Source organism: Sapajus apella, unplaced genomic scaffold (assembly GCF_009761245.1).
Source record: "Sapajus apella isolate SASKATOON/1434 unplaced genomic scaffold, GSC_monkey_1.0 scaffold14, whole genome shotgun sequence".
NCBI lineage: Eukaryota > Metazoa > Chordata > Mammalia > Primates > Cebidae > Sapajus > Sapajus apella.
The window spans coordinates 8574432-8592355 of NW_022436954.1; the positions used below are offsets into that span (position 1 = coordinate 8574432).

The 17924-nt window shown below is 56.8% G+C and overlaps 1 protein-coding gene across 26 annotated transcripts in view; it reads left to right on the forward strand.

Moving 5' to 3' along the window:
- The first annotated feature begins 467 nt into the window (after window positions 1–467).
- The window catches only part of AHNAK (AHNAK nucleoprotein), an 84519-nt gene continuing 67062 nt past the window's right edge, over window positions 468–17924 (forward strand). For 9 of the 26 annotated variants that reach the window (XM_032283147.1, XM_032283135.1, XM_032283132.1 and 6 more), the window contains exon 1: window positions 15611–17907. In XM_032283147.1, the coding sequence (XP_032139038.1) occupies window positions 15634–17907 (2274 nt within the window). In that variant the 5' untranslated portion in view covers window positions 15611–15633. Of the gene's footprint in view, window positions 662–1528; window positions 1549–12242; window positions 12339–12707; window positions 12865–13560; window positions 13749–14673; window positions 17920–17924 lie in introns of those variants that run through there. The other 17 variants (XM_032283127.1, XM_032283125.1, XM_032283130.1 and 14 more) reach the window with 10 other exon arrangements.

The window sequence follows — 17924 nt, forward strand, 5'->3', positions numbered from 1 at the left end:
TGAGGGGCCCCCAGAAAGAGTGAACGCGAGAAATGGGCGCGGCTGCATGGAGTTTGGGAACCAAGCGAGGAGGCTGGGGCCTGGGATTTGAAGTGTGGTTGCCTAAGCTGAGAGAAAACTCAAAGGTCCGTATCCTGCTGGAGGTTGCGGCGGAATCACCCAAGCCCCCAGCCGCCTTCAGAGCCCCCAGGCCCTTCCTGCAAAATAAGTGGATACGCAGTTCCAGCTGTGAGGGTGAGCCCAGGGAGCCTGCAGGAGTTTCTGGCCAGTGAGCAGATCGAGATTCGAGATAGGACGGGGGCAGTGGATGGCGGCAGGGGGCAAAGCAACGTCCCCGCGTCCCCCAATGGCCCCCCTCCCTAGTAGTCCCCTCCCGGGTCCCTCCAGGGTCGGCCCCGCTCGCCAGTCCCAGCCCCGCTCGGGCCCCGCCCGGCCCCGCCCTCTCCCTACAGCTCCGGGCACACCCGCCCGCCGGAGCCGGAGTTACAAGAGCCGCCTCCGCGCACGGGGGACCGGCCACTTGGAGCTGCTCTGCCGCGGGGACTGCACCGCCCGCCCTGCCAGACCCGCCCGGACCGGGGCTCGTCACTGCCAGCAGCCGCAGCACCGCAGCCTCAGGCCCCGCGCCGGCTATGGCTGTGCCCTGGGGCTGAGCTCGCAGGTAGGGGCGCCAGGCGCATCTGGGCGCAGTCGGGGGCCGGGCCACCAACGGCGGGTGGGGGGAGGCGGGTTGCGGGGCTCCGGTGGGGCGCGTAGTTGGGGGTGTCACTGTGATAATTTAGTTTGGAACTAACTGGGCCGCCCGGGGAGGCGACGCGTGGCTCTCTGGGAGCGGAGCGCTGCCTCCGGAGTTGGGGCGCAAGTTAGTTAAAGTTGGAAAATCGCTCCGAAGTGCTTTGCTTCACTCCGTATTTCACCGGAGGGCAGACTGTTGGCTCCACTACAAGGCAGGGCGCCCGGTTCCGGGCCTGGTGGCCTCTGTCCCACCTCCTCTCCCTGAATGGGGCGGTGGCTCAGGGGCTTCTCCGTTCGGATCCCGTGTTTACTGTAGGGGAAGTTTCCGGGATCGCCTCCGCGGCCCCCCGCGCCGCGCGCCCCCTCGGCTGTCCTTCCACGCTCCTGGCACCTACGCCCCTAACCGCGTCCAGAGTCGTCCAGGCCCCACCCTGTTCTGTACCACCGGTCCCTCAGCCCCTCTCGCTGCCCCGCCCTAGGCTTGCCCCTCCGTGTTCCCCGCTCCAGAAAACCTTCTTCCTCTCGGGCCTCGGAGCCTGGAAGTTTGCAATGTGCCTCCCAGCGGGATGGGTGGGGAGGGGGACATAATTAGGGAGATTCCTACGCTGGGGTGGGCGAGGAGGGGGTGCTGTGCAGCGGCCAGGCTTCGGGACCGCCCCTTCCCCTTCGGAGGCGGTGCTTTCCCCCCACCCAGCTCCCAAACCCGTCCGGGCGGGATGGCCCCCGCCCCAGCGCCTGGCCCGGCGCCAGCAGCCTGAGGAATGTGGTGGTTGGAGCCGGTGACTAATTCAAACCAGAACTCGGGGAGGAGTGGTGAGGGGCAAAGGGGAGGAGGAAGGGGCTGTGTGTGGGAGTTGGGGGCAGGAGCCGGGCTGGGCGTGGGAGGAGGGCTAAGCTGCGCTCGCTGGAGCCCTGCGCTCCAGCGGTGCGCGCCAGGAGAGGGGGCCTGGGGCGAGGTCCCGCCTGGGGTTGGAGAGGCGGCGTGCTTAGGGTGTGTGCAGAGCTGTGTTATGTAAGGCTTTCCCATGCGAGGAGGGGTGTGCAGCGTGCGAGGGCCTGAGCCGCCCCTGGCAGGGCCGGCCGCCCCCCAGCAGTGCCCAGGCCGGGGTGTGGGGGGCGCAGCCCCTTGGCGGCGCTAACCATGAGGGACTCCTGGGGCCCAAGTAGGGCTGGTGTGCCCCTTGTTGGGAGGGGTGCGGAGGGGGCAGATGGGGGTTCGCAGTTGAAGCCGAGCCCAGACAACCAGGTGGGGAACGGCTCTGGCCCCTCTGCATAATGAGGCCATAAGAGGGTTGTGTGAGATGTGTGTGCTTGCCGGTTTCACCGGGTGTGGCTCCAGTCGCGGCGACGGTGGCGGTGAGGTGCTCCCAGGGAGCGTGCGGTCGCTGCAGAGTGCCCTGCTCTGTGGAGGGGGTTTGTGGAAAGGCATTGCGGGGGCCCAGTAATTGGTTTTGAACTCGTCTTCGTTAGAGTCCAACCTCGGATTACAGGGCTTCTCCCCTCTGCTTGCCCTTCCTGGCACAGAACAGCGCATGGTGGGTGTGGGGTCGGTTTTGTGCACTACAGTGAGGGGCTGTCGTAGTGAAGTTGAGGGAGTGGGGGAAGGCGTTTAAGGGTCTCTGCACCCATACTGGCTCATTCTGGGGAGTAGCTCTCGCTCTCACTTTCATCCCCACCCCAAGAGGGAAATCTCGGGGGCAGGGTGTGGCACTCACTTCCTTTCAGAAGCTGAATGTGGGGAAGCTTCCTTCTCCTGCCCTTAGGGACAGCAGCGCTGCCCACCCCCCACCGCGTGGGTAGTGGCGTGTGCAGAATGGGGAGGCCAGGGGAGCCCCCGCAGTTAGGGACACCTCTTTGAGCTGTGAGCTATGGGGTAGGGGGGAGGGGACTAGGAGGGCGAGAGTGGAGCTAGGAGAGGTCACAGGGTTTGGGGGCTGCAGATGTGGTTAGAGGCTGCCTGAGCCCCTCTCTAAAGCCTTTCACCCTAAGAGGCTATGCACAGGGACACTGATCAGAGAACGGGGACACATTGGGAGCCTCATAAGTCATGCGGCTGAAAAGGAGGCCCACCCCAGCGATTCAGGGGTCCTGGTCTGTGAACTCCTTGAGGAGTTGACCCCTCGGAGTTGGGGAGTTGTGCCAGCCAGACGTGGTCCAGGGCCTGGGGTGGGAGACAGGGGCCTGTTGAGGGCCCAGGGCAGGGAGGGTCAGCGTCAGCCCAGAGCAGGGAGGCAGCTGGGGGTCCCTGGAGTCATCTTGACCCTCGAGAAGCCCTGGGGAAAGGTGGCGAGTGCTGCCAAGGTTGGATTCTTTTGCTGGACTTGGAATTGGCTGGCGGGTCCTTGCAGAGCCGGTCACCCTGAGCCTGAGGAGCTGGTTTGAGAAGTTGGGGCAAAGCCATGGGGGCGGAGGGGTGTGTGGGTCTCTAGGGTGTGGTCATTACCTTCTTCAGAACTTGGGAACCGCCTGGAGACAGGCAGAGAGGCGGACCGGGAGAGCTAGTCCTACTCCTCATGGGAACCGTGTGGCTCTCTCCCCCACCATTCTGGAGGCCCCAAAGTTTCTCACCCCGGAGCTGGGCTGGCCACGTGCTGTGCATGCTTAGGTTTGAGGAAGGGTGGTGGCCGCTGGGGAGGATTTAAAATGTGCCACTTGGGGGAGTGGCAGTGGCAGGTATCTAGGGCTCTCTTCCTTCTCTTCGTCCCCCATGGGTTCATCTATGCTGGGATTTCCCTGGGCTCAGACCCTCAGCTAGACTCCCAGGACTTTCTGATTACGCAGGTTCCAGCATTCCTGGGTGTTCCTGTGGGAGTGTGGGAGGCAGGTGGGTGGGCCACAGGAGGATTCCCAAGGAATGAAGCCCCTTTTCATCCCTGCTGGCCTCAGTTCCCACCAGGGCTCGGCTGAGCTGTCGCTGGCAGTCTTAGGTCAGTCACTGTGAGCACTGCAGGAGTCGCTCTGCTGTGGCCTCAGATCCTTGTGACCATGTCACAGCCGGTGTCTCTGAGTGAGGTGTGTGTCATTGCCTGAGGGAGTGTCCGGCCAGTTGGGAATGAGGGTCATCCCCTTGTAGCATGCCTGGATGTGTCTCCTCTGCCTGCATTGTCGAGGGGCTTGGAGGCAGAGGATGGCAGTGGCATTCTGCCCTGGTGGTGGCGGTTTCCTGCCGGCCCGCAGGGGTTGTAGGTAAGGACTGAAGTGAATTTCTTGGTCCTGGACAGATCTCTGCCCGCAGTTTGTGACCAGAGGCCTCTGGGAGGTTGAGGACAGCCTTGAGGGTGCAGGTCCTGGCTGAGCAGGCTGAGCAAGGCGCTGCACACAGCCTGTCAGGGAGGGGCATCCTGCCCGGTCTCTGGGGGCTGGAGCGGAGGTTCTGGGGGAAGGGGAAGTGCCTGGAGCTGATCCCGTCTACCGCTACTTGTCCTGGTGGGGCTGGGGGGCAGCTCTTTGACAGAGCCCGAGCGGCCTGGCCCCAAGCCCCTGTAATAGCGTGGCCTGACCGCTGGGGGGAGAGCAAGCAGCGCCCTCCCCAGATCCCAGCCTTGGGTGGGGCAGACAGGCAGCTCCGAAACTATAATCTACCCCCTAGGGCAAGATCAAGCGTTCTTCTTCACCCCCTCTCCTATGGGATGCCACCCTCAAAGTTGGTATCTGAATCCCAGTGGTCCTGGCTAAAGGCCCACTCTTCCCTGCTTCTATGTCCAGGTGTGGGGACTCCCCACTGGAGAATATGCTGTCCCCAGCACCCTCCCACAAGGAGTGTGGAGAGTCCCTCTTGGCTAGGGAGGGAAGAAGGAATCTCCCTGGCTGCTGGAAGTGAGAGCCTGGAGCTTCAGGTCTTCAGAACTCACTGGGAGTGCGGGAGGGGGCTGTGCACGGTCCGGGTAGAGAAAGGCGTCACAGCAGAGTCAGAAAGCAACCAGCTGGTGAGGTCAGGGTGTGGGGGGCTGCCCTGGAAGTCAGCATGATGTGAGGGGCCAGGGGAAGGGGGTGATGGGAGGAGAAGGCTGAGTGACAAGGCTGGAAAAACTTCCTCCTGGTGGGAGTAGTGACTGGGGTGGTGCCTCCCTCTCCTAAGGGCAGGGAGCAGGGAGGGGGCCTGGCAGGTGCACACACACAGGAGGAGGTACAGACTCAAGGGACACAGGCACCAGGCGAACAGGTGTGGGGGCCTCCATGACAGGTGTCTGTTGTGAGCCAGTGAAGGCTGGCTGGGGCTGCAGGCTGCTCTGGGCTGTGTAGAGTGGAGAATGCGGCTGAGGGTCTCCATGTGTTCATGGTGTGTGTGTGTGTGTGTGTGTGTGTGTGTGTGTGTGTTCATGTGTGTCTTCCTGTGTGCCTTTCTCTGGGGGTGCCTCCAGTGCCCAAGTTGCGTGTATTTTGCAACATGCTCGTCTAATTCTTCTGGTGATTCCACCTCCCTAACCTGCCCCTCCTCCCTGTAGGCCGCCGAGAATTAGCTAGGTGGGTTTGTAAATGTCCTTAATGCCGGCGTAGACTCTGAGATGTCTGCACACTTTTGCTGTGGTTAGAACGGGCATAATGTTTTTTCCTAAACAAGTCTGGCAGCTGCATCCCGGAAGGGACATCACCCCTGTATTTCTCCTTGTTCCTTTGGGACGAGGGTCTCCCTGTCATGACTGATTCCATCTCCCAGCAGTGGAAATGCTTGTCTTGCCCTGGCAGTGCTGGCCTTTGGCGGGAGTCTGGTGCTGGTTGAGCCCCAGAAGGAGATGTTCTCTTGTCTCCCACCTGTTGGGGCTCAAGAGAAATCTAGATAGAAGTGGGTTGGGGCCGGGCAGCTCAGGGTCCTGACCCCCTGGGGACCCAACCTCAGTAAGTCCCAGAAGCAAAACGCCCCTCACATGCACAGCTCTGGGATGCCTGGCACTGTCCATTCTGGGTTTGTGGCCCACAGGTTGGGTCAGGTTGAGGCTGGAGCGTGGGGAAGCGGATTTGGAGGCCTCTCCATTTTCCCACTGGTGTCCCTCTGGCTCTCACTCCAGTGTACGTCTCTCTTTTTTTTTTTTCCAAGATGGAGTCTTCTTCTGTCTCCAGGGCTGGAGTGCAGTGGCACGATCTTGGCTCACTGCAACCTCTGCCTCCCGGGTTCAAATGAGTCTCCTGCCTCAGCCTTCCAAGTAGCTGAGATTACAGGCACCCACCACCATGCCCAGCTAATTTTTTTGTATTTTTAGTAGAGACGGGGTTTCACTGTGTTTGTCAGGCTGGTCTGGAACTCCTGACCTCATGATCTGTTCACCTCAGCATCCCAAAGTGCTGGGATTACAGGCGTGAGCCACTGTGCCTGGCCATGTAAATCTCTTTTCTGTGCATCTTCCTCTGTGGATTTTCCTGTGTCTCCTCCTGTGTATTTCCCTGTGCCTTCATCCCTCTACCTGGGCAAAGACAGTTGGCCTCGGGAGGTCAGACACTCCTGGGCTTGCATTTCAACTGTCCCACACTTGGGCAAGCTGTCTTATCTCTGGGGCCTGTTTTCATATCTCTGAAATAAGGATATTAATTTTTTTTTTTTTTTTTGAGATGGAGTCTCATTCTGTAGCCCAGGCTGGAGTGCAGTGGCACAATCTCGGCTCACTGTACCCTGCACCTCTTGGGTCCCGGTTCAAGCAATTTTCTTGCCTCAGCCTCCCAAGTAGCTGGGATTACAGGCACGAGCCACCACGCCCAGCTAATTTTTGTATTTTTAGTAGAGACCCACTGGTGTCCTACCATGTTGATTTCACCATGTTGGCCAGGCTGGTCTAGAACTCCTGACCTCGTGATCCACCCGCCTCGGCCTCCCAAAGTGCTAAGATTACAGGCGTGAGCCACTGTGCCTGGCCAGGATATTAATTCTTTTTACATAGCATCATCATTTGGGGGTTGAATGAGTCCCCAGCTGTGGGACGTTGCCAGCACAGTCTCTGGCACACAAGAGGGCTCTGTAGAATTCTCTCCACTTGTGTGTGTGGGTTTTTTTCTTTCAACGTGGAGCTTTCTGTTCCTCTTTGTCTCCTGATGAGTGTTTATGAGAGCAAGCATACTGTCTTCTGGGTGTGTCTCTCTGAATAGCGTCTCTCCCCTCCTGATTCCGAATGTTGGGGGCTTCCCTTCTGGTAGGGGTCTCTAACTCTGGGCGTGAGTCGTTTCATTCTTGGGATGGGGACTGCTTCTCTTTGGCCTTGTGTGTGTAGTGGGTGGACTGGCCCATGTGCGTGCCCATGTGCTGGGTGGAGGTTTCACTGTGGCCGATGCCCTCCCCACTGTGGGTGGGGGTGATTTTCTCCCCCTTTGAAGGTCGCCCACTGTGTCCAGCCTGTGCTGGGTGGATGGACAGTCGTGTGTCCCTGTGTCGTGTATTTTGTCCTCCGGTTGGGTGCATTTGGGCACTGAGGCCTGTGGTCTGTCTCTGGGAGAGTGTGTATATATCAATTCCTGTCACCTTGCTACTGACGCTGGCTGCAAGGCTGTCTCTAGTGCAATTGGCCTGGTTCCTATCCTGGCTTTATACTGGCTCTCCAGGGAAGGGGCACCATTCTCCGAGGGCAGTGGAGGAAGGAGCTTCTCTGGAGGTCACCCCTGGCAGAGGCCATCTGCCGGGGTCGAGAATCTCCTTCCTGGAGTTCTCCTGGGTCTCCCTGGCATTGTCCACAATCTGCAGGGTATGGGCCTTCCCTGCCGTTTGGCACATGCTGTCTGCAGTTTTGAAGTGACAGGATGGCCTGTTCTCTCGCTGCTTCTGGCCTGAATTACAGTCTGTCCCACAGTGTCGTGCGTGTGTGCCGTCACCTTTGCAGCTGGAGCGGCCTTACCATCTTTTCTGCCCTCCAAGCAATCTTCTGCCTTAGGGGGTCTCCACTCTGGCCCTATTATTTCTTTATTAAAAATAAAATTAAACTTTGTATTTATTTATTTTTTTTTTGAGACAGAGTCTCTCTCTTTTGCCAGGCGCCAGGCTGGAGTTCAGTGGCGCGATCTCGGCTTATGGCAACCTCCGCCTCCTGGCTTCAAGCAGGAGGCTCCTGCCTCAGCCTCCCGAGTAGCTGGGACTACAGGCTCGAGTCACCATGCCCAGCTAATTTTTGTATTTTAGCAGAGACAGGGTTTCACTGTGTTGGCCAGGATGGTCTCGATCTCTTGACCTCATGATCTGCCCACCTCAGCCTCCCAAAGTGCTGGGATTACAGGCGTGAGCCACTGCTTCTGGACTAAAATTTTTATTTTTTATAGAGATAGGTTCTTGCCAAGTTGTTCAGGCTGGTTTCAAACTCCTGGGCTCAAGCAATCAGCATGCCTCGGCCTCCCAGAGGGCTGGGATTATAGGTATGAGCCACCTCGACCAGCCCTGCCCCACTCCTTCTATCACGAGGAGGACTGTGGGGATCACCTTGCTGTGGGCTAGCAGGCTTGGGGACTAGGGCCCCAGCACACGCCCATTCTCTCTCCTCTCTGGGCTTTACTCTCTCCATCGTTAAGTAAAAGGCAGCGCTATCCCATAAAACTCTCGGCAGTGGGGGAAGTGCCCTGTGTCCATGCTAATATAGTAGCCAGTAGCCACCTGTGGTTGTTGAGCTCTTGAAATGTGGCTAGTGCAGTTAATGAGCTAAAATTTTAATGTAACAGAATTTTAATTGATTGAAATTTAAATAGCCACTTGTGGCGTTGGATGGCATGACTCTAGGTCTCTTCTAGCTCCGAAGGTGGCTATGGCAATTGGCTGAATCGTGCAGAATTCCCCAAAGCTCCAAAGACCCTCCTTTGGGTAGCAGCAGAGCAGAGCTCTCAGCCTCTGTGGAAAGCTTGGCTGAACCTGACTCGCGTGGGAGGAGAAGGAAGGGCCACCTGGCTTGGTACAGGCTCCAGCGGTGGAGGAGAGACTAAGGGCTGGGACCCAAATGCAGAGAACAGGAAACCCTGGCTACACAGTATCCCACGCCCCTACTTCCATATCCCCTTCAGGACCTCCACGCCCCTCCTCGCAACTCAGTGGCCCAGGTCAGATGAGAGGGGAGTCCCTCCAGGCTGTGCTGGGACGGCAGGGCCAGAGCCAGAGCACGCAGGGTGGTTGGCAGCCCCACCCGGCCGGGAAGCTATCGAGTGCTCTGCCATGGCCAACCTGCAGCCTCTCGTCCTACGCCTCCAGTCCTCGCTGGGTATGGATTGGTCGCTACCCTGGATGGGTTCTCCCCTCCTCAGGAGCCACCTGGGTTGAGGCAAGTCTCTCCTGGCCTCAAAAGGGACTCCTGCCTGAGGCCCTGGCAGGGAAGCCACCTGCCTGTCTGCAGAGGAGTCCTGCTTCCTCTGGCACCTGGGGGTCTGGCCCAGGAGACACTTTGTCCTTGGGGTTTTAGGCACGACCCTCTGCAGGTCTGGAGCTGTTGCAGCCAGCTGCAGTGACTCACTGGGGAGGGAGGGCTGGAGGGAGGGTGGGGCCGAGGTGTGGGCGAGGGTGAGCTGGCTCAGCTACCTCTCCCCCATCGATGGCTGCTGGCACAGCACCAGGATGCCTGGTGAGCAAAGGGGCCCTGCTCCAGGAGGAGGACAGGGGTGTCCGGGCCGTCTGAAGGGGTAGCTTCAGTTCTGTCTGAGAGATGAAGTCTGGAATCCTTTTTCCTTCCCTGCCTCTGCCTGGCTCCTTATCTGCAAGGCTGGACATCGGGAGACAAGGTGCCATTGAAGCCCCAGCTTTGCTGTTTCACCCTGGGAAGGGTCAGAGTGATTTCCCATCGCAGCCTCCTCTGCGACCAGAGGGGAGATGATGTTTTCCGCAGCCTGCACCTGAGCCCACAGGCTCAGCGTCTTTGCTAACCTCATAGCCAGCACCTGTGTTGACAAGGAGGCCCATTGGGAGGATGGCTGTCAGAGCCTGGGGTCTGCGTTTCTCTTTCAGCCATGTTGTGATCTGTCTGAGTTGGGAACTGCTAAGTGCCCACACATTCCCAGGAGACACAGTCCCATCCTCAGAGGTCACCTCTAGCACCTTCAAGACCCCATGTATATTTCATTTTCCCTAGAAGGCTCCCAAGCCTTCTGGAATATTCTGCGGCTAAATCAGTCACAGCCAGTACACCTTGCTCATCATGTGTATCTGGGACAGGAACTGAGTCTGTTTTTTTTTTTGAGATGGAGTCTCTCTCTGTTGCCCAAGCTAGAGTGCAGTGGTAAGATCTCAGCTCACTGCAACCTCAGCCTCCCAGGTTCAAGCCATTCCCTTACCTTAGCCTCCGGAGTAGCTGGGACTACAGGTGTGTGCCACCATACCTGGCTAGTTTTTTGTATTTTTAGTAGAGATGGGGTTTCACTGTGTTAGCCAAGATGGTCTCGATCTCCTGACCTTGTGATCCATCTGCCTTGGTCTCCCAAAGTGCTGGGATTACAGTCATGAGCCACTGCGCCTGGCCGGAACTGAGTCTTAAATCTCCCGGTGTGGCATGTATGTGCGGGAGTGACGTGAAGTCACTGTCTGATGCCAGCATGTAATTAGATGCCGGGCCTAGCTGTGTCCATCCCTGGCCGGTTCCCTCTGCAGTGCAAAGTATAGTGTTGGGCATATGGAGGCAGCTGGTATGCAGGCATTGACTGACTGCTGATAGTTTCTGGATGTAAACAGCCAAAGGAGGGGATTTGGGTTAGGTTCCCCATGACCGATAGTATCCTCCACACCATTTCAAGTGGTGGCCGCAGTCGCCATTTTTGTGGGTGGCTGTAGTCTGTGGCCCTGTGCAGAGTCCTGCCTGGTGCCTTTCCAGGGTGCCTGCAGCTGACAGCTCATCCTGTGACTGGAGGGCGAATTCGTTCCTAAATGCTTGCGCCTATAGGGGCCTGGCTCAGGGCGTGGTGTGGGCAGCCAGTGGGCCCTGACTCACCATGGCCCCAGGCGGGTTCAGCTAGGCTCTAGCCTCTAGGGCTTGGGTGGTGCCTGGTGGGGCTGGGGCCTCCTTTGTTCAGGCAGCTGCTGGTGGCAGGGCTCCCAGAGCTCCCAGCTGCTGGGTGAGACTGGGTGGCCCGAGTCTGTTGCTGAGGGAAGTGGGACACTGCCATTCCTGCTGGAGGCAGCCTCTGAGGAGTCTCCTGCCTGTTATAACCTGGTGTGGGGAGGCAAAGGAGTTACAGACTCGGATCCAAGCCCAGCAGAGTTGGGCTGTCATGTGTACCCCGGGTAAGTTGTGCTCTCAGAGACTCAGTCTCTGTCTGTGAAATGGGCACAGTAATGTCACCATCTTGCAGCTGTGGTTGAGAATGTAGCGAGAGGCCGGGTGCGGGGCTCCTGCTCAGAGTCCCAGCACTTGAGGATCGTTTGAGCCCAGGAGTTCTGGACCAGCCTGGCCAACATGGCAGAACCCTGTCTCTCCAAAAATACAAACAGCCAGTTGTGGTGGCACGTGCCCGTGGTCCGAGCTACTCGGGAGGCTGAGGTGGGAGGACCACTTGAGCCCAGGAGGTTGAGGCTGTGTTGAGTCATGATCATGCCACTGCGCTCCAGCCTGTATGACAGAGACAGATCCTGTCTCAAAAAAATAAAAAGCGTGTGGTGAGAGTGTGCATGTGAGGCTGCTCCTGCCGGCCAGTGCTCTCTTCTTTCTCCTTTATTCTCTCCATTTTCTTTTCTTTTTTTTTTTTTGAGATGGAGTTTCGCTCTTGTTACCCAGGCTGGAGTGCAATGGCGCGATCTCGGCTCACCGCAACCTCCGTCTCCTGGGTTCAAGCAATTCTCCTGCCTCAGCCTCCCGAGTAGCTGGGACTACAGGCGTGCGCCACCATGCCCAGCTAATTTTTGTATTTTTAGTAGAGACGGGGTTTCACCATGTTGACCAGGATGGTCTCGATCCCTTGACCTCGTGATCCACCCACCTCGGCCTCCCAAAGTGCTGGGATTACAAGCGTGAGCCACCGCACCAGCCTCTTTTTTTTTTTTTGAGATGAAGTTTTGCTCTTTCACCCAGGCTGCAGTGCAGTGTTGCGATCTTGGCTCACTGCAACCTCCACCGTCCAGTTTCAAGCGATTCTCCTACCTCAGCCTCTTGAGTAGCTGGGATTACAGGTGCTCGCCACCACGCCTGGCTGATTTTTATTTGTTTATTTATTTATTTATTTAATAGAGACGGGGTTTCATCATATTGGTCAGGCTGTACTTGAACTCCTGACTTCAGGGGATCCACCTGCCTCAGCCTCCCAAAGTGCTGGGATTACAGGCGTGAGTCGCCGCGCCTGGCCTGTTGTCTCCATTTTCACAGATGAGGAAATGGAGGTTCAGAAAACCGAAAGTCCCACAGGTAGGAGGAAGCAGAGCCAGGATCTGACTCCGAGTCTGGTTCCTCTGAAGCCCCTTTCTGCTAAGCCAGGCTGGAGAGTCGTGGACAAGTGGAATTGACGGCAGTGGGGTCAGGTTGACGGTGGTTGTAGGCTGGCCTGAGTAGCAGAGTGCCTGGCTGTCCCTTGAGTGGGGACTTGGAGTGTACCAACTGCCATCCGGAGTGCGAGCATCATCATGAACTTTTCCCTAGGTTGTGAAGATTCCCGACGAGAGAGACTAAGGGGAAGAGAGGAAAGCGGGGTGGGCTCCTGGCAAGGCATTCGATCCTGAGTGGAATCCTGCAAAGGTCAGTAGCCGGGAGGGGCAGAGAGAGGTGGAGGTGATGGGATGTGGGGAGGGTGGGCCCCGGGTGGATGGGAGGCTGGGGCCGTTGGGGGTAGGGAGATGGGCTGGCTACCTCTGTGGCCAGTTGCCTCTGCTGTCTCCTTTCCATCTTCTCTGCTGTGTCTTGGGAGAACTTCCACAGTGGAAGGACGTGAGATGAATTGCCCCACCCCCAACACCTCACCTGGCAGGTGAGCCAGCTGCAGGGGCAGGTGCATTGCAGACGGCCCCACTCCCTGGAGTTCACAGCACCAGAGATCGCTGGCTTTCCCATGCCCTCATGTCCTCGCACCCCCACTGACCCCAGCTCCACTTCCTCACCTCGTTCCAGATGGAGAAGGAGGAGGAGACAACCCGGGAGCTGCTGCTGCCCAACTGGCAGGGTAGCGGCTCCCACGGGCTGACCATCGCCCAGAGGGACGACGGCGTCTTTGTGCAGGAGGTGATGCAGAACTCCCCTGCGGCCCGCACTGGGGTAGTCAAGGAGGGTGAGTCATCCCAGGGTGCGGACCAGGTGCTAAAGGTTGGGGTTGGGTGGGGTTGTTGGAGGGAAGGGCAGGGAGCGGGCAGAAATGGACAAGTGACTGCCAAGGGCCGGTTCCCAGTGGCATCAGGGTGGTTGGTACCCAAGCCCTGCCCTCCCTTGGTCACTCTGTGTCTGTCACTTGTGGTCCTCAGGGGAGGCAGTCGTGTGGGGGTAGTAGAGACCTCACACCTGGCTCCCACCCACTAGCTCTGCAGATTTGGGTGCCCAGGCTGGAGTGCAGTGGCTCCATCTCGGCTCACGGCAACCTCTGCCTCCTGGGTTCAAGCGATTCTCCTGCCTCAGCCTGCTGAGTAGCTGGGATTACAGGTGTACACTACCACACCTGGCTAATTTTTGTATTTTTAGGAGAGATGGGGTTTCTCCATGTTGGTCAGGCTGGTCTCGAACTCCTGACTTCAGGTTATTCACCCACCTTGGTCTCCCAAAGTGCTGGGACTACAGGCATGAGTCATTGCGCCTGGCCAACGAGTTGGCCTTTCTAAGCCTTAGTTTCCATGCCTGTACAATGGGTATTGCCATGCCCACCTTGCAGGGTGGTCATGAGGTGAAGTCAGTCTGGTGCGCAGTGTGTGGTGGCTGTGTGCTGTTTCCCTGAAGCTCTGTGGGCCTCACCTGCTTCCTGCTCTTCCCTGCTTAGGGGACCAGATTGTGGGTGCCACCATCTACTTTGACAACCTGCAGTCGGATGAGGTGACCCAGCTGCTGAACACCATGGGGCACCACACAGTGGGCCTGAAGCTGCACCGCAAGGGTGACCGGTCCCCTGAGCCAGGCCAGACTTGGACCCATGAAGTCTTCAGCTCCCGCAGCTCTGAAGTGGTTCTGGTGAGTACCTTGCAGGCCCGTCTGTGCCCTGAGCTCCCCCGGCCACGCTGGCCTCCAGACCCCACTCCTGAGCCTTCCGTGAGCCTCTGAGCCTCTTTTTTTGCTCTTTCTCCTCCTCTCACCTGTCTTCACTCTCTTGAGATCTTGGCCACCCTGTTTCTGTCTGTTCTCATGTGACATGTGGCTGTGCTGCCCCTCAGTGTCTTCCATCAGTCTCCTCAGAGTGGCCACAGTGTGGGAATGACTTTGCAGCCTGGTCCTAGATCCTAGGAAGAAGGTCAGCTGCTTTGCAAGAATCTTTGAAATGACTTCACAGGTGCCCAGCTCCACCTCACAGACACCATTTTCCTCTCTGCAGAGGCCTGATACCTTCTGTGAGTCACACGCTGGGCAGCAAAGTGCCTGTGGGGACATTGTTCCTTCTGATGCCTTGTTTATTTAACAAATAATGGGTCCTCAAAGTGAGACTGTTAACCCAAGCACAATGAGTCTCTTAGGCTTATCAAGTGCTTTCCAGTGTACAAGAGCCCTTGAGAAGATTCCCCTTCTGATTAAACTCACAAGCCAGTGGGTTGAGAGTTGGGAGGTGAAGGGCCTGCTGTCTTGGGAGATGTCCCTGCACAGGCTGATTTGAATCACTAACTGATTGGAAAGCAGCCCAGTTCAAGCGTATACCTCCCATTCTCTCCCTGTGGTTTTTGCTTACTGGTATGACGTCCAGAGAATTTCTGATTTCCTCCTGTGATGTGGCTGTCAGCCCCTTTCTTCACTCCCTTGTGCTGTGCCCCAGGAGACTGCATGGACCTCTGTTCTGGTCCTAGCTTCTCTGGGAAACAGGCAACGTGGTGTTGGCTGGGCTGTGGCCGGGCATCTGCTAACTCAGGCAGACTCTGTTGCAACCTCTGCCGGGCGTGTCTTTCTGCAGAGCGGGGATGATGAGGAGTACCAGCGCATCTACACCACGAAGATCAAGCCACGGCTGAAGTCAGAAGATGGAGTGGAAGGAGACCTTGGGGAGACCCAGAGCCGCACCATCACAGTGACCAGAAGAGTCACGGCCTACACTGTGGATGTGACCGGCCGGGAAGGAGCCAAGGACATAGACATCAGTAGCCCTGAATTCAAGATCAAGATTCCAAGGCATGAACTGACTGAAATCTCCAATGTGGATGTGGAGACCCAGTCCGGGAAGACTGTGATCAGACTGCCCTCGGGCTCCGGGGCGGCCTCTGCAACCACAGGCTCTGCTGTGGATATCCGAGCAGGGGCCATTTCTGCTTCAGGACCAGAGCTCCAAGGTGCTGGCCACTCGAAGCTCCAGGTCACCATGCCTGGTATAAAGGTGGGAGGCTCGGGTGTCAATGTCAGTGCCAAGGGCTTGGACTTGGGTGGCGGAGGAGGGGTCCAGGTTCCAGCAGTGGACATTTCATCTTCTCTTGGGGGTGGGGCCGTAGAGGTGCAGGGCCCGTCGCTGGAGAGTGGTGATCATGGGAAAATTAAAATTCCCACCATGAAGATACCGAAATTTGGTGTCTCGACAGGGCCTGAGGGCCAGACACCAGAGGCAGGGCTGAGGGTTTCTGCACCTGAAGTCTCTGTGGGGGACAAGGGTGGCAAGCCAGGCTTGACTGTCCAAGCCCCTCAGCTGGAAGTCAGTGCACCCTCTGCCAATATTGAAGGGCTTGAGGGGAAGCTGAAGGGCCCCCAAATCACTGGGCCATCACTTGAGGGTGACCTGGGCCTCAAAGGTGCCAAGCCACAGGGGAGCATTGGGGTGCACGCCTCTGTTCCCCAAATTGGGGGTAGCATCACTGGCCCCAATGTGGAAGTTCAGGTCCCTGACGTTGATATTCATGGGACTGGGAGCAAACTGAATCTGCCCAAGATGAAAGTCCCCAAGTTCTCTGTATCAGGTACAAAGGGAGAGGAAATTGGGATTGATGTGACCCTGCCTACAGGTGAAGTGGCTGTTCCTGGGGTCTCTGGGGATATCAGCCTGCCTGAGATTGCTACTGGTGGGCTGGAAGGAAAGGTGAAAGGTGTGAAAGTCAAGACTCCTGAAATGATTGTTCAGAAACCTAAAATCTCCATGCAGGATGTGGATCTGAGCCTTGGGTCTTCTAAACTGAAAGGAGATATTAAGGTTTCCGCTCCTGGGGTGCACGGTGATGTGAAAGGCCCTCAAGTAGCAGTTAAAGGCTCCAGAGTGGACATTGAGACACCAAACCTAGCGGGAACCTTGACTGGCCCCAGGCTTGGCAGTCATTCCGGGAAAACTGGAACCTGTAGTATCTCTATGGCAGAAGTAGACTTAAATGTGGCTGCACCTAAAGTGAAAGGGGGTGTAGACATCACACTCCCCAAAGTAGAAGGGAAAGTCCAAGTCCCTGAAGGTGATGTTAAAGGCCCCAAAGTGGACGTCAGTGCCCCAGATGTGGAAGTACATGGCCCAGAATGGAACCTGAAAATGCCCAAGATGAAAATGCCCACATTTGGCACTCTAGGAGCCAAAGGGGAAGGTCCAGATGTGCACGTGACTCTACCCAAAGGGGATGTCAGTATTTCAGGGCCCAAGGTCAATGTGGAAGCCCCAGATGTCAACATGGAGGGTCTGGGGGGAAAACTGAAAGGCCCTGATGTTAAGCTGCCTGATGTGAGTGTGAAGACACCAAAGATCTCCATGCCTGATGTAGATTTGCACGTGAAAGGTCCAAAGGTGAAGGGAGAGTATGATGTAACCGTACCAAAGCTTGAAGGAGAACTCAAAGGCCCGAAAGTGGACATTGATGCCCCGGATATGGACGTCCATGGCCCAGACTGGCACTTGAAGATGCCCAAGATGAAAATGCCCAAATTCAGTGTGCCAGGGTTCAAAGCAGAGGGCCCAGAAGTGGATGCGAACCTGCCCAAGGCTGATGTGGACATTTCCAGGCCCAAGGTAGATGTTAGTGTTCCTGACGTGAGCATTGAGGGACCAGAAGGGAAATTGAAAGGGCCCAAGTTTAAGATGCCTGAGATGAACATCAGAGTCCCTAAGATCTCCATGCCTGATGTGGACTTACATTTGAAAGGCCCTAATGTAAAAGGCGAATATGATGTCACAGTGCCGAAGGTTGAAGGTGACATTAAAGTTCCTGATGTTGAACTTAAAAGTGCCAAAGTGGACATTGATGCCCCAGATGTGGAAGTTCAGGGCCCAGACTGGCACCTGAAGATGCCCAAGGTGAAAATGCCCAAATTCAGCATGCCTGGCTTCAAAGGAGAGGGCCCAGAAGTGGACGTGAACCTGCCCAAGGCTGATGTTGACATCTCAGGACCCAAGGTGAATGTTGAAGTTCCAGATATGAATATTGAAGGACCTGAAGGAAAGCTGAAGGACCCCAAGTTCAAGATGCCAGAGATGAATATCAAGGCCCCCAAGATCTCCATGCCTGATGTGGACTTGCATGTGAAAGGGCCCAAGGTAAAGGGAGAATATGATGTTACAGTGCCAAAGCTGGAAGGGGACCTGAGAGGCCCCAAAGTAGATGTCAGTGCCCCAGATGTTGAAATGCAGGGTCCTGACTGGAACTTGAAGATGCCAAAGATTAAAATGCCCAAATTTAGCATGCCCAGTCTCAAAGGAGAGGGGCCAGAATTGGATGTGAACCTGTCCAAAGCAAATGTGGACATTTCTGCACCAAAAGTAGATATTAGTGCTCCAGATCTGAGTCTGGAAGGACCTGAAGGGAAGTTTAAAGGTCCCAAGTTTAAGATGCCCGAGATGCACTTCAAAGCTCCTAAGATGTCTCTGCCAGATGTTGACCTGGATCTTAAAGGACCCAAAATGAAAGGAAATATAGATATCTCTGCACCAAAGATAGAGGGTGAGATGCAGATTCCAGATGTGGACATCAAAGGTCCCAAGTTAGATATTAAAGCACCAGATGTGGAAGGCCAAGGCCCAGACTGGAGCCTCAAAATACCCAAGATGAAAATGCCCAAGTTCAGCATGCCCAGCCTCAAGGGTGAGGGCCCAGAAGTGGATGTGAACTTGCCCAAGGCTGACATTGTTGTCTCAGGACCCAAGGTGGCTGTGGAAGCCCCAGATGTGAGCCTCGAAGGTCCAGAAGGGAAGCTGAAGGGCCCCAAGTTTAAGATGCCTGAGATGCACTTCAAGGCCCCCAAGATCTCCAT